At 42.1% G+C, this 24,818-nt stretch overlaps 1 protein-coding gene across 1 annotated transcript; it reads left to right on the forward strand.

The window, feature by feature from the left end:
• The first annotated feature begins 281 nt into the window (after positions 1-281).
• Positions 282-21,109, forward strand: LOC126419111 (vitamin K epoxide reductase complex subunit 1). Its single transcript, XM_050086212.1, has 3 exons — positions 282-557; positions 1,030-1,139; positions 20,682-21,109. Exons 1-3 carry the CDS (start codon positions 400-402, stop codon positions 20,912-20,914), a joined length of 501 nt encoding a protein of 166 aa, XP_049942169.1. The 5' UTR covers positions 282-399; the 3' UTR covers positions 20,915-21,109.
• Positions 21,110-24,818: the final 3,709 nt, after the last annotated feature.

The following is a 24,818-nucleotide window of genomic DNA, read 5'->3' on the forward strand; positions in this document are numbered from 1 at the left end:
CAAACGGGGAATAGTTTGCTTTGGCCGCTGAACAATATGGCACGACTGACGACGAAACTACGGAAACAAATTTTATCAGAGCTCTTCCTTTCTCGGTCTGTGCCCAATGCACTTTGTCTTCTTGCGTAATGCTGTGCGCGACACTGCATTTTAGCCGCTACGTTTCGTATCGTGCAGACTCTGCCATCTACTGGGCGCCGCCTTAACTACCAGCATACCGCGTAAGATCGATATCTTCTCTAGACGCTGCTGCTATCTGTTGAGGCTTGCCGGCAGTTTAATAGAGGAATTCGTGAGTCGCATGTCGTACGTTGTTTGTGCTGCAGGAGGAAATCTGTTATTAAGAGCTCTGTTGGACGCTGTGTTTGTGTTTGGTGTGAGATTCTAATAATTTTCGTTATGGGATTGAACGGTGCTATAATTGCTTCCTGTCTATTGGGGATGGGACTGTCGTATTATGCGTATGTTGTTGAAACATCGAAAGAAGCTGATGCCAACTACCAACCCGCGTGTGACATTAGTGAACACATGAGCTGCTCAAAAGCGTTTATGTCAGAGTGAGTACCCCGTGAGAGCAAATTAATGCTTCGCAAGTTTTCGAAGTTTTACTTACACATATTTGGAATATGCATACACTGTTATTTGGCTCTCGGTGACATGTAACAAGCACTTGTAATTCTTCAGCTATGTTTGTTTTGTGCTCACTGCGGTGGATAATTTTTAAATGATAGGGTAAAGTGTGATGAATCACGGCCGTTTGCATAATATACGCACAAATGAAAATCATATTGTTTTTTACGTAAATTTTTGCATCTATCGATTTGTTTTGCATCCCAGTAAATTTTCTTCTGCATCAGGTTTCGTGATAAATGTGTTGTAGTATACAGCAAAATTGCCAATGCCGTTAACTTGTAGCATCCAGACACGATAATTACAGATACCGAAAATATTAATAGCTGTACCTATTTTTTTTTGTTTATTTGTGTATTGCTTGTACGGATGGCAAGTTTTGTATGTTCCAAATTACAGATTCGGAAAAGGGTTCGGCATTGTGCATCGTACGCTGGGAAAAGATTCCGCCTTACATGTTTCCAATGGCCTTATTGGGATGTTTTTCTACAGTGTTTTTGCCGCTCTGAGTAAGTAGTCTACATACAGTTGTCATTTTTTTGTTATTTGCTCATAGATGTAATTCAAAGGCCAAATGAAATTTAATAAGTTTTTGTGAAGCATATATATTCAGCTGTAAGCATTTTGTATTTGGTTTGTTGTTTTGTGTTTCCTTCTGCAGGTCATCTCAGGATCTTATTCTTCTTACCCCCCTCCCCACTCACAACACATACCACTTTTTTCAGTAGATTTGTTTTATCAGTAAGTAAACAATATTGCGGTGCATAAAAACTATTTTACACCTCTGGTGTAGTAATCATTGTTCGGGTTCTAGTTTCTGCTTTATCATTGCCTTCCCATCGTAAGTTGGTAAAAATTATTAATAAAATTTCACCACAGATGTTTCTGTGTTTGTCAGTGGAAAGTTATACTTATCTTGTTGTAGCTGAACAAGACGCAAGTATCAAACGATGGGCTCCATATCGTACGCGTGTCTAATGACTGCTTTGAATAGGAATTTCTATGCTGTGTTTTGAAATTATGCATAACTCTTTAAGGAGACTACTCCTCAGCACTTTTCATTACGACACAGTTTGAGAATATTGGTACTGTTAGTAGCAATGCCTTTGCGTTTGTGTTTCTGTGTTTCTTAACGTTTTTGACTCATCCGGAACAAGGGAATTCTGCAATACTTTCAGCACAGTCATACTAACTAAGAGATCATCACTCTGTGTAACCCTTTCCCGAGTATCTAGGTATTTTTAGCTCTGATTTATAAAGCTTTCTCGCAGCAATATTTCTTTGAAATACGAAATAAGCTTTGCTCGACCTCTTGCGATACGCAGAAGATAAAAATTCTTGGCTATTTGTGGAACGTCAAAGTTCAGCGCTGTGGCGTCCACAGATTTCGGGCTTCAGGAGCAACAGGTGGCTACCGAGTTCCGGAAGTCCTGTAAGGTGGTCGGTTACCGGCTTTGTGCAGAAGACGTAGTTTGAAGTCTGTCAACAAATAAGCTCTACGTTACACTTAAGTGAATAATTATACGATACATGGAAACGAACGAAATCATAAAATATGGCAACAGGTTTCTTCCAGTCAAAGGTTATTCAACAGCGGTCGTCAGTAAAAAATATTTTTATTTTATTCACTGCAAATTTGTCGTCAGTGAAATGTAACAGTAAAAACAATAGTGTTGCTTTAAACTGGAAAAGTTTTTTTAAAAAATTAGAAATCCGTAACCACATATTGTTTAAAGAAGTAAATAGTGTTCTAACGTTTTATCGGTGTAATGAAGGTAATATAGGTAATGTTTCTGTTTCGTGGGTGAAAAATGAGCGGAAAGGAAACTATGTGAAGTGATAAACATGTGAGAGTTTCTCTGTCACAGGACACCCAAAATTACAAAAGTACAATTATTTTCTTATTTCGCAGTATGTATAGCACAAGAAACGTTAATATCGGTAAGTGTTTTTTTTTTTTTTTTTGCTATAAAGGGGAAATACTAGAAAGTTGTATCAGCTGACGCAAAGCTCACGTCTGAGCCACCATAACAGACCGGTTTTTCAAACCCGGGCCTGGAAATTGTGCTCCGAACACCACTTTTAACGTTATGCGGTATTCTATCACGTAATGGTGCGTATTTTATGTTTTCACGTACCTTGCATGGCATTTTAAACTAGGCGTTATCTGTAGACATTCAAACTTACGATCCAAAATTCCCGATCCATCCCATTAGGAAATATCCCACAGAAGCCGCGCAGGTTGATCTGGAAGCTTACACTTATGCACAACAGGAAATTCGTGCGGAAAATAGTGGGGACCCTTCTTGATAATGTTACGATACGATCTTTCTAATTCCCAGTTGCAGAGCTAAGCGGTGGTTCAAGCTTGTTCCGCTAACATCTTTGCTGTTTACATGACACTGACATCAAAATACTTACCTCATCAATTTATTATACAAAAACGCACATTAAAATTTATGTCATTCCTATAATGCTGCGTCTCTATCATGAAGTCGCGACATGTGTAAATAAATATTTTTATGTGTAAAACATTAATTTAAAAGAATAAAAAGTTGGCCTGGTTTAAGGAACTTACGTTCTGTAACGAGTCGTATAACCGATGTACAAATGACACTTTTTCTTCTTTATTTTAGAGCAGGTAGCGTCTTTCACCATACACTCTGAAAAATAATGTAGCCTGCAGAGATTGTAAAAGAATACAAGAACATGTAACGCTTAGTGTCGTGCAAAATAAAATACGATTCACAGTTTTAACACTGAATTTAAAAACAAATACCCGTTTCTTAAATTATGGCTAAAGAAGCTGTACCGTCACTGACTGTATAACGGGTGTCCCTCGTACATCTACGTGATTACTGTGCTATTCACAATAAAGTGCCTGGCAGAGGGTTCAATGAACCACCTTCAAGCTGTCTCTCGACCGTTCCACTCTCGAACGGCACGCGGGAAAAACGAGCACTTAAATGTTTCTGTGGGAGCCTTGATTTCTCTTGTTTTATCGTGATGATCATTTCTCCCTATGTAGGTGGGCGCCAAGAGAATGTTTTCGCAATCGGAGGAGAAAACTGGTGACTGAAATTTCATGAGAAGATCCCGTCGCTACGAAAAACGCCTTTGTTTTAATGATCGCCACGCCAATTCATGTATCATGTCTGTGACTCTATCTCCCATATTGCGTGATATTACAAAACGAGCTGCCCTTTTTTGTACTTTCTCGATGTCATCCGTCAGTCGCACCTGATGCGGATCCCACACCGCACAGCAATACTCTAGAATGGCCGGACAAGCGTGGTGTAAGCAGTCTCTTTAGTAGACCTGTTGCACCTTCTAAGTGTTCTGCCAATGAATCGCAGTCTTTGGTTTGCTCTACCCACAATATTATCTATGTGATCATTCCAATTTAGGTTATTTGTAATTGTAATCCCTAAGTATTTAGTTGAATTTACAGCCTTCAGATTTGTATGACTTATCGCGTAATCGTCAGAGTCGCAGACGCATTTTCTCTGATGTTTCTGCAGATACCGGCAATTTCGTTTTTGCAATGTGTAGCTAGTCAGTCCTGCAGAGCCTCCTCATCTAGTAGGTGTCTCAGCTTGCTGTTTCTCCCTCTCTCTTGTGTTTCTTCAGTATGGTATAAGTGCACCATTTTTCATGAACATTCTTTTATTTGATCTTAATCAGAAGTCACGTAACAGATTAAAAAAGACACAGCCTCACATGGAACGACCATTTCTTTCAGTGAAGACTGCTGTGTAAAAACCGTTTTATCAGAGCTTTCGTGAAGAATGTCCTCAACCTAGAAAGTGGCGCTGTCGTTTATCGTACCTGATGATTTTAGGCTGTTTTGACATCTAGGAACTCATTCAAAGCAAACTGCTACATTCAGTCATTGAACACCAGATGGATAAAGACTGCAGTTGTTTAACACCACCTTAACCGTAGTATAAGAAGGTGTACACTGTGGTGCACGTTTCAACTGACTTACAGTGAAAAACACGTTCTAAATAATAACAATCATATTAAGAAATGAAGTTTGAAAGCCACAAATGTCGTTTTTTAAAGTAGCGTTTTGTAAGCTGTATTTCTTTACCATTTACGTAAACTACACTCCTGGAAATGGAAAAAAGAACACATTGACACCGGTGTGTCAGACCCACCATACTTGCTCCGGACACTGCGAGAGGGCTGTACAAGCAATGATCACACGCACGGCACAGCGGACACACCAGGAACCGCGGTGTTGGCCGTCGAATGGCGCTAGCTGCGCAGCATTTGTGCACTGCCGCCGTCAGTGTCAGCCAGTTTGCCGTGGCATACGGAGCTCCATCGCAGTCTTTAACACTGGTAGCATGCCGCGACAGCGTGGACGTGAACCGTATGTGCAGTTGACGGACTTTGAGAGAGGGCGTATAGTGGGCATGCGGGAGGCCGGGTGGACGTACCGCCGAATTGCTCAACACGTGGGGCGTGAGGTCTCCACAGTACATCGATGTTGTCGCCAGTGGTCGGCGGAAGGTCCACCTGCCCGTCGACCTGGGACCGGACCGCAACGACGCACGGATGCACGCCAAGACCGTAGGATCCTACGCAGTGCCGTAGGGGACCGCACCGCCACTTCCCAGCAAATTAGGGACACTGTAGCTCCTGGGGTATCGGCGAGGACCATTCGCAACCGTCTCCATGAAGTTGGGCTACGGTCCCGCACACCGTTAGGCCGTCTTCCGCTCACGCCCCAACATCGTGCTGCCCGCCTCCAGTGGTGTCGCGACAGGCGTGAATGGAGGGACGAATGGAGACGTGTCGTCTTCAGCGATGAGAGTCGCTTCTGCCTTGGTGCCAATGATGGTCGTATGCGTGTTTGGCGCCGTGCAGGTGAGCGCCACAATCAGGACTGCATACGACCGAGGCACACAGGGCCAACACCCTGCATCATGGTGTGGGGAGCGATCTCCTACACTGGCCGTACACCACTGGTGATCGTCGAGGGGACACTGAATAGTGCACGGTACATCCAAACCGTCATCGAACCCATCGTTCTACCATTCCTAGACCGGCAAGGGAACTTGCTGTTCCAACAGGACAATGCACGTGCGCATGTATCCCGTGCCACCCAACGTGCTCTAGAAGGTGTAAGTCAACTACCCTGGCCAGCAAGATCTCCGGATCTGTCCCCCATTGAGCATGTTTGGGACTGGATGAAGCGTCTTCTCACGCGGTCTGCACGTCCAGCACGAACGCTGGTCCAACTGAGGCGCCAGGTGGAAATGGCATGGCAAGCCGTTCCACAGGACTACATCCAGCATCTCTACGATCGCCTCCATGGGAGAATAGCAGCCTGCATTGCTGCGAAAGGTGGATATACACTGTACTAGTGCCGACATTGTGCATGCTCTGTTGCCTGTGTCTATGTGCCTGTGGTTCTGTCAGTGTGATCATGTGATGTATCTGACCCCAGGAATGTGTCAATAAAGTTTCCCCTTCCTGGGACAATGAATTCACGGTGTTCTTATTTCAATTTCCAGGAGTGTAGATGCTATGGTGCAGATTGTTCCACGAAACGTAACAAAATAACAGCCTAAGTAGAAATCAGGGGCTCAGACACATTTGTGGCGAGTGGCCTTTAAACCTACGCCAGATGTGCCTTATTTTTTATTACTCGTTTCAAGCGTGAAACAAGATGATTGAAGTTTCTCATATTAACAAAATGGAAGGTGCGCTCTATATTTAACTAAAAAAAAAATTTCTTTAGCCAAGATCACATTAATTAATATTTATTATGGACGACCGGTTGTGCCGATTTTCAAAAATTTTATAGTTATAAATGGCGTTTCATTATGGGTTTCAGTATGGGATATTATCTTTCAAAAAGATGAAGTTAAAACCTTCCACTTCCGAGAAGTCTATAATGATTTCGATGTATATTTTTACGCCTTCTTCCTTTCAGTTACAGATTGAGCTTCAAACATTTGTCTCCAGTAAAAATCTTGTAAAAATCTGATTTTATATTCATGAAGGCTTTTTAGTTGTTTTGTTGCTGGGAAAAGTACAGCTGCCAAGTACAAATTAACATCCCATTATAACATTAAATGGTCATTCATAATAAATATCGGCTGATTCAACTTATTTCTATCCAGTACAATATTAAGAACAATTTCTTTATACAGAGATTTGTAACCGGTAATGCATTTTTCTATAAACAAGTGTTAAATGTTTGAGCCATTGTTAATATTGCTCATTGAATTCCACTTCGTGCGAGACTACTGTATACGTTACATATTACTGTGTCCTCTTCTTTTATAACTGCATACCATTCCTCTATATGCAGGATTAACGTTTAAAGATCTCAAGGTGGTGGAACACGTAACAAAACCCATTACAGCAACAAAAAATGTGGCTAACATTAAAAATATTTATTTCAGCGTTCACGACTTTAGTTTGTCCACAGGTTGTGGTCGTTTAAAGCGGATATATTCGTAAGAAAACAAGACATCTTTGAGCTCAGCTTCACGTTCATGAAAGTTGTTTCTGTTGATAACAAGACTGAAAGCTAGAAATCTGATACCTTACATTAATGGCTGCTCGAAAGAAGTTTTATTTCTGCCTGGACATCGCTTTGATAACCGCAAAACTGTTTCTACAAGGTTGTGCTCTGAGGTAGCAGTCCTCTAGAAAGTGATGATGATGATGAGATGATGATGAAGAAGAAGAAGAAGAAGAAGAAGAAGAAGTCCCATACTCCGTGACGGAGCGTAGGGGAACGATGCGGGAGACCCGCACCGCCGTACTAGGCAAGGTCCTAGTGGAGTTGGTTTGCCGTTCCCTTCCTCCGACCATAATGGCGATGAATGACGATGATGATGATGATGACGACACAACAATATCCAGTCATCTCGAGGCAGGAAAAATCCTTGACCCCGTGCTCGGGAAGAGAGAACGCTACCGCGAGACCACCGGTAGCGGACCTCTAGAAACGTAGAACTACTGAAACCTAACTAACCTAAGGACATCACACACATCCATGCGCGAGGCAGGATTCGAACCTGCGACCGTAGCGGTCGCGCGGTTCCAGACTGTAGCGCCTAGAACCGCTCGGCCACTCCGGCCGGCGCTCCCGAAGAATGTTAACTCCTTATCCTTTACTTAGATCTTATTCTGCACCATCATCTTTAAAGTAGACGAATTGCGAGCGAATACATCGATCCCAACGCTTCTGACACTTTCGACATGTTTCCTGGAAATCATCTTTTGTCCTCATTTGGTGTAATATTGCGCGGTCTGGGGTCCATACCAGATAGGATTAATGGAGTGCATCAAGAAAGTTCAAAGAAGAGCAGCACGTTTCGTATTATCTCTAGCGTCACTGACATCATGCAGGATTTGGGGTGGACATAATTAAAATAAAGGCGTCTTTCATTGCGGCGGAATCTTCTCATGAAATTTCAGTAACGAACTTTCTCCTCCGAATGCGAAAATATTTTTTTGACGCCGACCTATACACGGAGAAACGATCATCATAAAAAATGAGGGAAATCGGAGCTCGCACGGAAAAATACAAGTGTTCGTTTTCTCCGCCCGCTGTTCGAGATTGGAATAATAGAGAATTACTGTGACGGCGGTTCGATGAAGCATCTACCAGACACTTAAAGTGTGATTTGGAGAGCATCCATGTAGCTGTAGATGTAAGACGTTTAATATCGTTCGCGACTGCTCTTGAATCTCTTCCATTACATCAAATCTTCGCCCCTTCAGCGTAACTTTCGTTTTGGGAAAGAGGGAGAATTCACACGTAGATAAGTGTGATGAGTACTACGGTTGGGGAACAATAGTACTTGGTTTCGTTAATAATTCCTGATTAATTTGGGCCGTATACGGTCGTGCATTGTCATGTTGGAGTACTCAGTCGTTCGTGCGCCCCCTTCTGTGGCTGTTTACCCCTCATGTCCTGGCTCAAACGTCTTAGAACATCGGAATATAAGTTTTCACTGACTGCTGACTAGAAGAGACGAACACTTTGGCCAGAGGATTTAACCCCTTAATGCCCAGTGTCGCGAATTCGCATCATTGCCAGTGTTGTTACTACTAACTGGAAGGTTAATTGTTTTTGAATGCCACTGCCGATAGACGATTTATTAATGAAGCTACCAGCGCTTCTGACAAGTGCTGCATTCTCCAGAGTCTTTCGGGTACCTCTAATGAACCATTTTTTATTTTTATCTCTCATCTACAAATTTATTCTGACGTTAAGGGGGTTAATGTGATAAATGTCACTTGTAGAGGTTGTTTTTTTTTTTGGCCGAGGTAGAAAAGAACTCCCGTACATTGCAACCACTGCTGCTTATTTTCATGTCGTAACCATAAATCCAACTCTCGTCAGTTGTGACAGCGTTGAAAGTAAGTGTACGTTGCCTAGTAGTTGTTTAAATTCCCTGCGGACTCCCACACGATATTGCTGCTGATGGTATTCAAGCATTCGTGGCACAAACTTCGCTGCAGTCCCTCTCATGTTCAATTCTACTGACAGAAAAAGTTCCTGTCTACCATAATTCATTCCAAAAGTTTTACGTAGGTCTCGAATGTTCTGTCCACGATATCACGGAATCAGATCCCTTATTTTATGAACATTTTGTTTTGATGTGAAGACTGCAATTGACGACTGAATAGTCAGTAGATGTTCGACTGTTATTTGGTCAGTATCTGAACTAAAGCATTGTCATCAACAGCTTGCTTCGACGTTTAGTGTGTTTCCTCAGCAGTTTAAAACAAAACTGTATGCAGTCATGATGCTCATTCGAGACATAAATCGCGAAACTGCAAACTCTGAGAAACAGGATGAAGAAAATATATGATATGAATGTGTGGTGTCAAGCATTCATATAATCTATTCGCCTCGATAGCGAATGAATGCACAAGCCTCAGTGCGGATGCACATTTACGTTTGACCTCGAGCGGGAATCTATAATTAATGAGCCTGGAGAACACGGGCGGAGACTGAAGAGGTGGCGTTAGGTGAGAATGTGTGTTGGCCTGGATAGTTTGCCGAGACGGTCTGCACGTTCGCGATGAACACTGTGTCCGGGTTGTTTGTTAATGTAACGGCCTAGTAAGTAGGAGACGCGGGTTTGATTACCTGTCTGGCAAACATTTTCACTCGTCGCCGCTGATTCCGCATAAAGTCTCGAAGCAGATGATATCACTAGTCCCTTCACGTTCCTTTTTCCCCTCCTCCTCCAATTTACATAAAGGAAGTATGGTAACCAAACAGCTGAGCTGGAAGCCACTTGCGTACCGGTAGGAGGATGTAGGCAGTAACACGAAGTGATATGAAACTTCCTGGCAGATTAAAACTGTGTGCCGGCCCGAGACTCGAACTGGGGACCTTTTCCTTTCGCGGGCAAGTGCTCTACGAACTGAGCTACCCAAGCACGACTCACGCCCCGTCCTCACAGCTTTACTTCTGCCAGTATCTCGTCTCCTACCTTCCAAACTTCAGAGAAGCTATCCTGCGAACCTTGCAGAACTAGCACTCCTGAAAGAAAGGATATTGCGGAGACATGGCTTAGCCGCTGGCAGAAGTAAAGCTGTGAGGACGGGGCGTGAGCCGTGCTTGGGTAGCTCAGTTGGTAAAGCACTTGCCCGCGAAAGGCGAAGGTCCTGAGTTCGAGTATCGGTCCGGCACACAGTTTTAATCTGACAGGAAGTTTCATATCAGCGCACTCTCCGCTGCTGAGTGAAAATCTCATTCTGGACCTAGTGATATTTCAGAGAACTCGTAACTACTCGGCTGCAATTTTCAAATTTCAGGAACTTTTGGATACCACCTCTACATAAACTGTTACCTCTAGATTAAATTGTTGCGCTCAGGCAAGTAGAATACAGCCATTCCTGTGAACGGAACCACTGTAAGTCAGGTGAGAGAATATCGACAACTGGCTGTTATCACCTCTCAACCACGAAGTACAGTCACTAGTGACTGAAAACCATAGTCGCCTAGAACCGCGCACGTAGAAACATACATACAATCGTATTATGTGGCGCGATGATGCAGTGAAACAGTGTAAAGCCCATTTCGTCATGAATGTTATTTTTCCAAGCCGTCTATGCTAAGGTTGCCACAAAACCAACGTTTGCCACACGGAGATGGATCAACGTCTGCTGGGCTAGTACACCTTCTAATGAACTCCGCACTATAAAGTAGACAATTGCTCCATGGTACTAACTCCTTCCGTTCCTCTCGGAAGGAATTCACCGTTGTATGTTGCCCCTCTATCGGTCACACCAGACTGAGCTGTAGTTTTATTTTATGTAACGAGCCATCCCGACATTGTGGTTGTACAGCCTTCCTGACTGTAGCTCTTATCCTGGTGGAGTGCCCTGCCGTTGCTCTCCATGCTAAACCTCGACTTCCGAACCTTTTACCTCTCACATTAGTGGACGACTGACGGACAATTGAACTGGTTCTGCGTTCTCTCTTTGACTATGGTTTTTAATCTCATATCTTGTCGTGGTCTTCCGTCCAGAGACTGGTTTGATGCAGCTCTCCATGCTACTCTATCCTGTGTAAGCTTCTTCATTTCCAAGTAACTAGTGCAACCTACATCCTACTGAATCTGCTTAGTGTATTCATCTCTTGGTCTCCCTCTACGATTTTTACCCTCCACGCTGCCCTCCAATGCTACATTGGTGGTCCCTTAATGCTTCCGAACATATCCTACCAACCGATCCCTTCTTCTAGTCAAGTTGTGCCGCAAACTCCTCCCCAATTTTATTCAATACCTCCTCATTAGTTATGTGATCTATCCATCTAATCTTCAGCGTTATTCTGTAACACTACATTTCGAAAACTTCTATTCTCTTCTTGTCTAAACTATTTATCGTCCATGTTTCACTTTCATACCTGGCTACACTCCATACAAATACTTTCAGAAAAGACTTCCTGACCTTGAATCTATATTCTATGTAAACAAATTCATCTTTTTCAGAAACACTTTCCTTACGATTGCCATTCTACATTTTATATCCTCTCTACTTCAACCATCATCAGTTATTTTACTTCGCAAATAGCAAAACTCATTTACTACTTCAAGTGTCTCATTTTCTAATCTAATTCCCTCAATGGACAGACTGAATAACATCGGGGATAGGCTACAACTCTGTCTCACTCCCATCCCAACCACTGCTTCCCTTTCATGCCCACCAACTCTTATAACTGCCATCTGGTTTCTGTACAAGTTGTAAATAGCCTTTTGCTCCCTGTATTTTACCCCTGCCACCTTCAGAATTTGAAAGAGAGTATTCCAGTCAACATTATCAAAAGCTTTCTCTAAGTCTACAAATGCTAGAAACACAGGTTTGCATTTCCTTAATATATCTTCTAAGATCATTCGTGGGGTCAGTATTGCCTCACGTGTTCCATCATTTCTACGGAATCCAAACTGATCTTCTCCGGTGTCGACCTATACTAGTTTTTCCATTCGTCTGTAAAGAATTCGTGTCAGTATTTTGCAGCCGTGACTTACTGAACTGAGAATCCGATCATTTTCACACCTGTCAACACCTGCTTTCTTTGGGATTGGAATTATTATACTCGTCTTGAAGTCTGAGGAAATTTATAACGACGTTTTGAACTACCTTAGTCGTGGGACGGTTTGTCAGGGGTGGGGGGGCGTCTCTTGCTATGAAGTGGATCTTAGGTACACTCGACCCTGTCTCTGTTATTCCTCCTTTGATTCGTTTGGATTGCTTTGGAGTGGTTTGCCTTTGTTTCTGTCGCACCCTGTATGCCGTCCTTAGGAGTAGCACTTCATTGATTTGTGGGTGGTGTCCCCCCCTTTTAGCGCTTTGCCTAAGATGGATCGGGGTGGGACGTCTATTAGTCTCTCCTTCGACACCCACGTATGGCCTTATCTATTTCTGTCACTTTGATTTATTATTGACAGTCCAGCTGATATACATTACATTTTCAGCCTTTTATCTTTAATGTTCCGGATCTCTTGATTCTGTATGTGTGTTTCCTTTATCAGGTTGACGGGGTTTGGATGTGGATGGAGTTTCTCTCGTCGTAGCTGAGCCATGGGAGGCAACTCATCTGCTCTGATTTACTGCTCTGTAATTATATTTATAGTCTGGCATCAGTATTGTCTTCAGTGCCTTGTTGTTACCACTCCTACGTCCTTTCCTCATCCGATGACATTCTTGGTGGACCCTTTACCCGAGGGTTTTAGGATTTCACAATTTAGTCCTTACCTCAACGAACCAATGCTTTGCGACGAAAGTAGCCGTAATTATTTTAATAACTAAATTTTCTTACACTCTTCAGCCGTTGTGGTTTCCAAATTCCTCAGGTTCTTCCAGTTCATTAAATTACAGCTGCATTTATAACTTTCTTCCTTTCTCTTATACATTGCGAAGCACATACAGATCAAAATCCGAATGCACTCTGAGGACTGGGCTCGAATCTTCGACGTTTTGCCAGTGGAAACTCGCCTTTCGACCCACAGCTAACAAACCCAGAGACTTAAAAATAAGAAATTAAAGTACGTCTTTGTTCGTGTATTACGTTTGCTTGGTTGCAGAGGTTGTCGTGATATGACATGAAGAAAATGTGATTTTAAACTTGACGCATACACAACATAAACCAAGACTTAGTAAATGACACCTATCTGCGTGATCATACGCTACTGGCCATTAAAATTGCTGCACCAAGAAGATGTCGTGCTACAGACGCGAAATTTAACCCACAGGAAGAAGATTATGTGATATGCAAATGATCAGCTTTTCAGATCATTCACACAAGGTTGGCGCCGATGGCGACACCTACAACGTGCTGACATGAGGAAAGTTCCCAACCGATTTCTCATACACAAACAGCAGTTGACCGGCGTTGCCTGCTGAAACGTGATTGTGATGCCTCGTGTAAGGAGGGGAAATGGGTACCATCACGTTTCCGACTTTGATAAAGGTCGGATTGTAGCCTATCGCGATTGCGGTTTATCGTATCGCGACATTGCTGCTCGCGTTGGTCGAGATCCAATGACTGTTCGCAGAATATGGTGGGTTCAGGAGGATAATACGGAACGCCGTGCTGGATCCCAACGGCCTCGTATCACTAGCAGTCGAGATGATAGGTATCTTATCCACATGGCTGTAATGGATCGTGCAGCCACGTCTCGATCCCTGAGTCAACAGATGGGGACGTTTGCAAGATAACCATCTGCACGAACAGTTCGACGACGTTTGCAGCAGCATGGACTATCAGCTCGGAGACCATGGCTGCGGTTATCCTTGACGCTGCATCACAAACAGGAGCTGCTGCGATGGTGTACTCAATGACGAACCTGGGTGCAGAATGGCAAAACGTCATTTTTTTCGGATGAATCCAGGTTCTGTTTACAGCATCATGATGGTCACATCCGTGTTTGGCGACATCGCGGTGAACGCACATTGGAAGCATGTATTCGTCATCGCCATACTGGCGTATCACCCGGCGTGATGGTATGGGGTGCCATTGGTTACACGTCTCCGTCACCTCTTGTTCGCACTGACGGCACGTTGAACAGTGGACGTTACATTTCAGTTGTGTTACGACCCGTGGCTCTACCCTTCATTCGATCCCTGCGAAACTCTACGTTTCAGCAGGATAACGCACGACCCCATGTTGCAGGTCCTGTACGGGCCTTTCTGGATACAGAAAATGTTCGACTCCTGCCCTGGCCAGCACATTCTCCAGATCTCTCACCAATTGAAAACGTCCGATCAATGGTGGCCGAGCAACTGTCTCGTCGCAATACGCCAGTCACTACTCTTGATGAATTGTGGTATTGTGTTGAAGCTGCATGGGCAGCTGTACCTGTACACGCCATCCAAGCTCTGTTCGACTCAATTCCCAGGCGTATCAAGGCCGTTAATACGGCCAGAAGTGGTTGTTCTGGGTACTGATTTCTCAGGATGTATGCACTCAAATTGCGTGAAAATGTAATCACATATCAGTTCTAGTATAATATATTTGTCCAGTGAATACTCATTTATCATCTGCATTTCTTCTTGGTGTAGCAATTTTAGTGGGCAGTAGCGTATATAAAATTTCATTTCAGATTGCTATGATCTTCTTCAGTCTAGCGCCGTAAAGCAGAATTGCGCCATCCCATAGATCTAGACGACTTGACACCTCAGCAATTAACAATGCTACCATGATGGGCTGTCATGTTACGTAAGAGGACAAGGCTGCTAATTGTTTGATTGAATTTTCTCTTGTTCAGAAATCAGAAGGACAGGTCTGTTCTGCTAGTTGTTTGCTCATTTGTGACGAAGATTTATTCGCTTTACAGGGTCATGGTAGAGCCAGAATAATTTCGTGGAGACAGGTTACATCGTCTACACGGATAAGGTTAACCTGCGCACCTGAATAACATCAGAGTGATATACTTTCTCAGGAAATATTACCTGACGTAGTTTTAGGTGACTGTTTTCTAGTGCTGCAATTGTAAGCATTGTAAAGTAATGTACATGGCGGAAAAAGAAAATCAGAATTCAATACTCGACATGTTTTCAGTACAACGTGCAATCAAACTGGCCACATTCATTGTAGAGTGCAAACTATAAGCTATGATCGGACTACATAAATTGAAGTTTACTTAAGAGAGAGAAATCTCTTGAAGAACGCCTCTCCCTTATGCGATGAACATCCAGAAGATGACGGAGACCCTAGCCTGGGTTTCATTACATATTCTCTGCATCAAAATAACCTGTGTAAAAACCCAGCGGAATCGGATTCGCCGCCTACAAACTTACAAACCCTAGTGCATCAGAACATTATCATAATTAATAATGTAATACAACACGTTTTCTTCAAGAAGCCAACATAAATCTCTGGCTCATCAAATATTGTAGTTTGTAAATTTGTACACGTATAAGATAAATATGTACGTTACACTGTAGGGACAAAAGTCATGTGATAGCGATATCAACACACACAGATGGCGTTATTGTTGCGAACATAAAGTATAAAAGCGCAGTGCATTGGTGGAGCTGTCATTTGGTGCACAAATATTTAATGTGAAAAGGTTTCCGACGTGGTTATGACCGCACAGCGGTAATTAAGAGACTTTGAACTCGGAATGGTAGTTAGAGCTAGACACATGAGGCCTTCCATTTCGGAAATCGGTAGAGAATTCAATATTTCGAATCCACTGTGTCAGGAGTGTGCCGACATTACCAAATTTCAGGCATTACCTCTCACCACGGTAACGCAGTTGTCGACAGCCCTCACTTAACGACCGAGAGCAGCGGCGTTTGCATAGAGTTGTCAGTGCTAAGTGACAATGAGCATTGCGTGAAATAACCACAGAAATCAATTTGGGACGTACGACGAACGTGTCGGTTAGGACATTGCAATGCATTTGGCGTTAATGGGCTGTGGCTGCAAACGGCCGACGTGAATGTCTTAGTTAACAGCACGACATCGCCTACAGCACCTCTCCTGGACTCATGACGATATTGGTTGGACCCTAGACAACTGGAAAACCGAGACATAATCAGATGAGTCCCGATTTCAGTTGGTAAGAGTTGATGGTATGGTTGGAGTGTGGCGCAGACCCCACGAAACCATGACCCCAGTTGTCGACAAGGCAAGCTGGTGGTGGCACTATAATGATGTGGGCTGTTTACATTGAATAGACTGGGTCCTCTGGTCGCACTGAACCTATAATTGGACTTCATGTTCCCAAACAACGATGGGTTATGTATGGATGACACTGCATCATACCACTGGCCCCCAGGTGTTCGTGATTGGTTTGACAAACGTTCTGGACAATTCGATCGAATCATTTGGGCCTCCTAGATCGTCTCAGTTATGTGACTGTATTCGTGATTTCCTGTTAGAGGGGCCACAGTTCGTAATAATTGAAGGAAAGTCCCGGCCGGGGTGGCCGAGCGGTTCTAGGCACTACAGTCTGGAACCGCGCGACCGCTACGGTCGCAGGTTCGAATCCTGCCTCGGGCATGGATGTGTGAGATGTCCTTAGGTTAGATGGTTTAAGTAGTTCTAAGTTCTAGGGGACTAATGACCTCAGAAGTTAAGTCCCATAGTGCTCAGAGCCACTTGACAGAAAGTCATCAAGTGAAACAGAAGTGATTTCTGGCGTTCCCCAAAGTAGTGTTACAGGCCCTGTGCAGTTCTTTTTCTATGTAAACGAAAACGATTTAGGAGACAATATGAGCAGTCGTCTTAGGTTTTTTTTGCAGATGATATAGTCGTTTCTCGTTTAGTTAAGTCATCAGAATATCAAAACAAATTGCAAAACTATTTAGGAAAGATATTGGTATAGTGAAAAAATAGAGAATTGACCCTAAATAACGAAAAGTGTGAGGTCATCCACATGAGTGCTAAAAGGAAACTTCGATTACACGATAAATCAGTCAAATCTAAGGGCTGTAAATTCAACTAGATACCTAGGAATTACAATTACTAAAAACTTAAATTGGAAAGAACACACACACAAAGTGGGGTAGGCTAACCAAAGACTGTGTTTTATTGGCGCGACACTTGGGAAATTTAACAGATCTACTAAAGGGATTGCCTACACTACACTTGTCTGTCCTCTTTAAGAATACTGCTGCGTGGTGCGGGATCCTTACCAGATAAGACAGGCGGAGTACATTAGAAAGTTCAAAGACGGGCAGCATGTTTTGTATTATCGCGTAACAGGGGAGAGAGTGTGTCTGAAATGATACAAGTTTTGAGTGGACATTATTAAAACAAATGCGTTTCTCGTTGCGGCGGAATCTTCTCACGAAATTTCAATCTTCTGCTTTCTCCTCCGAATGCGAAAATATTTTATTGACGCCGACTTAAATAGGGAGAAACACGATCGTCATAATAAAGTAAGGAAAATAAGAGTTCGCACGGAAATATATAGGATTCGTTTTTTCCACACATGTACGGGTTGGAATAATATGGAATTAGTCTGAATGTGGTTCGATGAACCATCTGCCAGCACTTAAATGTGATTTGCAGACTATCCATCTAGATATAGAAGTATTACCTCTCTTCTGCAACTGAATTTTTGTTTTGTTCCTTAACCAAACATGCTACACCCAATTGTTTAATGTGTCTTCATTCATCTATAAAAAAACCTATTGATGTAATAATTATTTATTTACTGTAAATATTTTGATTCATTTAGTTTTGATATGTAGTTTTTCTTACTGGGACCTATAATTAACTTATTATTTACATTAGTTGTAAGTATACAGATGACACTCATAACTTGGTCTCTTGCTTTTTAACTAGTGCCATGGCATGACTAATTTGATGGGTATGATCATTTACACACTATATGGATGTGTTGTTATACACTTCTGAAAAATATTTAGTTCATTAATGTAAGTTTATTTTTGCACTATGTAAGCTACAAGTTTCTAAATAAAAGTCTTTGGATTAGGAGGAGTTTTCCAATAGTAACTTCAACAGTTTGCCATAAAATTCAGTTTTTATTTCCTCTGTCAGTTTGTGTTCCTCAGTAACTGATCAATGAGTGTGATATCAGTATTAGTAACTTACTTCTGCTGTGATGCTGATTTTCATGAAGAGTAATAGAAGGGAGTTTGTTCTGATTATGGGTAAAGCAGCACCTTGTTTGCTTCTGTGAATTATTTTCTGTTTGTATTCCCAAGGGAGGGTTAAAATTCTATCTTAAACATAAAAATCCATAAATTACAGTAGGGGAATGCTACATATTATTCTTTCTAACTGGAGGAATTTTGACTGATGAATATATTCTCTCTTTAAAAAAATGAAAATATAATGCTCTTTCAAATATTTGGCCACACAAGTGGTAAATAGTTGAAAAAAAGGGTGTCATATGCACATTAACTTACATCTCCTGTCAGCGATAGATCAACCCTTGTAGCACTGAGGGGATTTTATTTGCGTTGGAATACGAACTCATAATCAAGCAGCATGTTGAACTGGCAATACTGCTCCAGCTTCTGACCAGCCAGAACATTATGACCACCTACCTAATAATCAGTGTGTCCACCTCTGGCATGGATAACAGCAGTGGCATGGAAGCAATGAGGCCTTGGTAGGTCACTGGAGGCAGATGTTTTCAATCAGGTTCAGATCTGGTGAGCTGGGGGAGTCAGCACTTCAATTGGAACTCACCACTGTGTTCTTCAAACAACTCTATCACACTTTTGGCCTTGTGACATGGCATGTAATCTTTTTGAAAAGTGCCACTGCTGCTGAGAAAAATGATTGTCATGAAGGGATTACATGGTCTGTGATCAGTGTATGGTACTCCTTACCCATCAAGGTGCCTTGCACGAGCTCCACTGGACCCATGGATGCCACATGAGTATTCCACAGAGCATACTGGAGCTGCTGCCAGTTTGTGTTAGTTCCGCAGCACAGATGTCAAGGAGCTGTTGCCCTGGAAGATGATGAATTTCCACCCTCCCATCAGAAAGATGAAGAAGGTATTGGAATCCATAAGACGATGCAGTGCTGATGGTGACATGCCCATTCCAGTTTTAGTTACCGATGTCATGATGTTAACATTGGCACATGCATGGCTCACCAGCTACGGAAGCCCATTATTAGGAGTGTTCACTGGACAGTATGTTCAGACACATTGTACCCTGCCCAGCATTAAAGTCTGATGTTAATTCCACCAGTGTTCACCACCGGTCCTGTTTTACCAGTGTGCCCAGCTTACGACATCTGACATCTGTAGTGAAGGGTGGCCACCTAACCCCACAGTCTCTGGATGTGGTTTCACCAAGTGTTGGAGATACTCACCACAGCACTCCTCGAACACCTGACAAGTTGTGCAGTTTCTGAAATGTATGTGGGACACCACAATCTGCTCTTGGTGGCCTGCTCGTTCCCAGATTTAAGCCACCTACACGTTTGGTTATGGTGACACTTGAAGTAATTGGTCTACACCACACCAAACAACGATGTGCAGACAGTACAGGGTCACGTCAATGTGTGCCATCAGGTACAACAACAACTGAGTGTACTTCAAAGGTTGCATCATTCCTTACACTGAAGGGCAGGGGGTGCACTGTCATGAATGGGCACCACGTTGAATTCCTGTAAATATGTGATTGCCCATTTCCAAACCACTGTTTATTGCATGTAGAAAGTATGCATTTCCTGACTGATCATTTTTTGTTTTTATGAGTATTATCACCTCTTAAAGTACTTGACACTTTTTTAATACACTGTATATGCTTATTTTTAAGCAGTAAGATATACATCCTACGTTAAAGAGAGATGGCTTGTGGTCAATCTACTACTCTTCGATCTTATGAAATATAGAGAGAACGTACAGTTTGTGTGGTTTGAAAGAGTGCAGAGTTATATCCACTTACTTCTATTGAATGACATTATGCATATGAGTTGATTTTGCTCTGAACATATATTCCACAAAGAAAACTTAATACGAACACAAAATAGAATGTCAGACAATTATATAACTTGTTTCATGAGTACGCAGTCATGTCTCAGTATTCCTCTGTGCTGAGTGCAACAAATTCATTAATCTGCACTCACTTATTTGGCCTGTTGTGAACAGTTATGCAGTAATGAGCTTCAAAGTAGTTTCTAACACCAAAGTATCCTATTAGAGGTTTTATGCCTTTATATTCCTTGTTCATACCAAATCAGCTAACCTGACCATTCATGACAGTAGCTCTAGCTTTTTGTGGAATCTGCTCCACAGTTCAACTTGACATTTTTCACAAGCACAAACCATTATGAGAGGGGAAAGTCAGTATGGTTTCTAAATAGAACTCAGTCATAGCTAAATAGAATTTGAAGTTACAGCTAAATTTCAGCAAATAAGACACCAGTCAATGTTTTTTTCATGAAACTGAGTAAGAAGAATTTTTAGTTTGAAGCATTTACTTGAAAACTGTAGTCATTAGTCTTTAATGGATTAAAAAGGCAATGCTTTTCATCTCAATTATACATACTTAAGTTATTTATAGCTATAAATTAAATACATATGTGGTCAAATATTAACTGTTGATCCTCTTGGTTTCAGGCTTCACAAGCAGTGTAGTAGCAAGCAGGATTCAGTTGTTTATGGCTATCCTATCTAACTTTGGCTCTGTCTACCTTGCATATGTTTTGTACTTCATACTCTATGATTTCTGTGTGATATGTGTTACAACATATATTGTTAATCTTGTTAATTTAATTTTAGTAATATTGAAGTTACGAAAAGTTCCTAGTTCTACTCAGAAGAAAACTACGTCCAAAAAGAAAAAGAATTAAAATGAGTTATTTGTACAGTTACAAGCTAATTTTGTTAATGAAATACCATTCCTTGAACAGGAATGAAGAGTGATCTCATTCAGGGTATATTTTAAGGCCAGTAACGTGGTTAAGTCAACAGGTAAAATGGGAAAAGGTGCTACATGTATTTTACTGTCCAAGCTATTAAATGACAAATCAAGTACAAAAGTTGAACCATATATTTTTGGATTATTTGTTTGAACAGTTCAGAAAAGCAACACGTAAATAAAAGTCTGACATGTTGGAAGAAACCATTTCTATTTTAGGACTGAATTTTTATGTCCTGCCTTTACTAGAACAGTTCCATCATATATGGATTTTTTAATCAAGAGCTTTAAAAATGACAAGATGTACTAAATGTATAATTATTCCAATGAAACTGTGCCATTGTTAAGAATAGAAAATTGAAAGAATACCTTTTAAAAGACATCATTTACAAATACTCTTGTAGATATGTTGTCATAATATGTCTGATTATTGTAAGAAGCATACTATAATTAAGTAGTTGAGAGTGATTCTTTTTTTCATGTCTTTTTCATAATTTTTAGTGTAACCATCAAATGAATAGTACGGACGTGTAGGTCCTTGAAATATTCTGAGTTTTCTAAGTTCTCTGGATGTTCCTTAATTTTCTTTTGTGAATAGATAAATAAATGCTTCAGAGATTTCCATATCTGCTTTATACTCGCCATCATACTTAAAAAGGTTGGATGCTTAAGAGTTCGATTTAGATGTTCCTATGCCTGAAATCACGGTGCTCATGTTTTGTTAGGTCACCTATCATGTTATCAATGAAAAAACATCTCCAAATGTGTTACATAAATTGTTAGTGTGTAGAAACATGAAATTGTTAAAAAATTTTATGTACCAGATATATTACAGAAATACTGAGGCAACAGTTAACACATATTTGTAATAATAGTTAATCTGAAAAAAATATCTTGAGCTAACTGTAAATGGGAGGAACTTATGCAGTTGTTATTACTCCCATTTACTTCTAGATTAACACTAGTAGTTATTGGGGAAGACAAGAAGTGCAATCTTAAAGTCATAAACACAAAGAAAATTAAAATTCCATACAGAACCACTTGTATGTGATCACCACAGTAGAAGCTTATTTCTACTAAAACTTAGAGGTTTTTCCAGGTATTGTTTATTTGTGTTCAGCAAAAGTGTAAGTTAAATTGCAATACTTTCTTATCTAGTATGCCACTTGTAAGTAACAATTTCAGAGAAAGTTAATGGAGAGGCACAAATCATGTGCAAGCATTTATTTCATCTGGTCTTAGTATGGAGTAAATAATAAAATCTGAAATATTGTGTCATCTGCTAGTAGTTTCTTCTCTGAGACCACGCACTGTAAACTAAAGCCATGTACTGAAATGATGCTTGCTGAGTTGGCGTTACAGGTGATAGCTTAACTCTCAGTAACTCCAAGATAAATTCACAATAACAAACTGAAATATATTAGATATGTCAGTTGATACACAATGTTCAAATCTTGGAATTCATTTGCGTCAGTTGGATGCATCTGACAGGAAATGAGGTTCTCTTAATACATAGTCTTGCAGAGGAAACAAAAAATTGAACAACACCCTGTCAACCACATTTCACTCACCCTAGTTTACAGAGTCCTCTACTGAAAGGCAGTTCTTTCGTAACAGCTATTGTCATTGTCATTTCAATCTTCAAATCTTTTATAATTCTTTCCCCACCAAACACAGCTTCAGATCTGGTCAGGCCAAATAAACATTGTAAGAACAAGGAAAAGTTAAGATTCTTCACAGTAATCAAAAATGTAACTTACGAACATACACTCCTGGAAATGGAAAAAAGAACACATTGACACCGGTGTGTCAGACCCACCATACTTGCTCCGGACACTGCGAGAGGGCTGTACAAGCAATGATCACACGCACGGCACAGCGGACACACCAGGAATCGCGGTGTTGGCTGTCGAATGGCGCTAGCTGCGCAGCATTTGTGCACCGCCGCCGTCAGTGTCAGCCAGTTTGCCGTGGCATATGGAGCTCCATCGCAGTCTTTAACACTGGTAGCATGCCGTGACAGCTTGGACGTGAACCGTATGCGCAGTTGACGGACTTTGAGCGAGGGCGTATAGTGGGCATGCGGGAGGCCGGGTGGACGTACCGCTGAATTGCTCAAAACGTGGGGCGTGAGGTCTCCACAGTACATCGATGTTGTCGCCAGTGGTCGGCGGAAGGTGCACGTGCCCGTCGACCTGGGACTGGACCGCAGCGATGCACGGATGCACGCCAAGACCGTAGGATCCTATGCAGTGCCGTAGGGGACCGCACCGCCACTTCCCAGCAAGTTAGGGACACTGTTGCTCCTGGGGTATCGGCGAGGACCATTCGCAACCGTCTCCATGAAGCTGGGCTACGGTCCCGCGCACCGTTAGGCCGTCTTCCGCTCACGCCCCAACATCGTGCAGCCCGCCTCCAGTGGTGTCGCGACAGGCGTGAATGGAGGGACGAATGGAGATGTGTCGTTTTCAGCTATGAGAGTCGCTTCTGCCTTGGTGCCAATGATGGTTGTATGTGTGTTTGGCGCCGTACAGGTGAGCGCCACAATCAGGACTGCATACGACCGAGGCACACAGGGCCAACACCCGGCATCATGGTGTGGGGAGCGATCTCCTACACTGGCCGTACACCACTGGTGATCGTCGAGGGGACACTGAATAGTGCACGGTACATCCAAACCGTCATCGAACCCATCGTTCTACCATTCCTAGACCGGCAAGGGAACTTTCTGTTCCAACAGGACAATGCACGTCCGCATGTATCCCGTGCCACCCAACGTGCTCTAGAAGGTGTAAGTCAACTACCCTGGCCAGCAAGATCTCCGGATCTGTCCCCCATTGAGCATGTTTGGGACTGGATGAAGCGTCGTCTCACGCACTCTGCACGTCCAGCACGAACGCTGGTCCAACTGAGGCGCCAGGTGGAAATGGCATGGCAAGCCGTTCCACAGGACTACATCCAGCATCTCTACGATCGTCTCCATGGGAGAATAGCAGCCTGCATTGCTGCGAAAGGTGGATATACACTGTACTAGTGTCGACATTGTGCATGCTCTGTTGCCTGTGTCTATGTGCCTGTGGTTCTGTCAGTGTGATCATGTGATGTATCTGACCCCAGGAATGTGTCAATAAAGTTTCCCCTTCCTGGGACAATGAATTCACGGTGTTCTTATTTCAATTTCCAGGAGTGTATTTTAATTAAATGGCATTGTACTTATGTTTTTATGTAGGTATAAGATTGAAACCTTACAATAAGTGCCTTTGCTTCCTTAAAGAACTGAAAACCAATCCAGTATTGTGGTTTGCATCTGGTATTATGAAAGTAATCATATGAAGCTCCTGTTACCATGGAAAAAATGCAGTTAATAGCTATGTACAGTTCTCAGGTGTATTTCTGGCTTGTCTGCATTCGGAGCAACCCTTAAGAGCCAAGTTTTCATGACAGAATTTTGTTGCAGCTTTTGATGTTTGTAAATTACACAGTGAAATTCATAATCCTAATTTACAAGTTGGTCAGTTTCACTGAATTTAGATCTCAACTTCAGTCATCAAGGCATATGGCTGCTTGAACACCAGCTTTGATTTTATGTTATATTCTGCTATTCTTCTAATGTTTTCATGGTCTTCCCATCTTAAGAATTGTAACATATACCCTTCCCTTTAGTGTTTCCTTTCAGCTGTGGCTCGCAGTATCCAAATCACTAATGATGCCTCAAGACCAGTTGGTAGAGCTTCATCAGATTTCTCGATTCGATGCCTACATTCAGTTGAATCTCGTTCACAATACAAATGTTGACATGTGACTTGTAAACACTGTAAGTCCAGTAATGTTCATCT

The sequence above is a fragment of the Schistocerca serialis genome, chromosome 1 (genome assembly GCF_023864345.2).
Source record: "Schistocerca serialis cubense isolate TAMUIC-IGC-003099 chromosome 1, iqSchSeri2.2, whole genome shotgun sequence".
Classification (NCBI taxonomy): Eukaryota; Metazoa; Arthropoda; class Insecta; order Orthoptera; family Acrididae; genus Schistocerca; species Schistocerca serialis.

What these genes read in the sequence shown, in the direction of transcription:
- LOC126419111 (XM_050086212.1), top strand. Translation starts at nt 400, where the DNA reads ATGGGATTGAACGGTGCTATAATTGCTTCCTGTCTATTGGGGATGGGA. An exon ending in TCAAAAGCGTTTATGTCAGA is followed by an intron (nt 558 to 1,029) that starts GTGAGTACCCCG and finishes TCCAAATTACAG; the next exon opens with ATTCGGAAAAGGGTTCGGCA. An exon ending in CAGTGTTTTTGCCGCTCTGA is followed by an intron (nt 1,140 to 20,681) that starts GTAAGTAGTCTA and finishes TCTTGGTTTCAG; the next exon opens with GCTTCACAAGCAGTGTAGTA.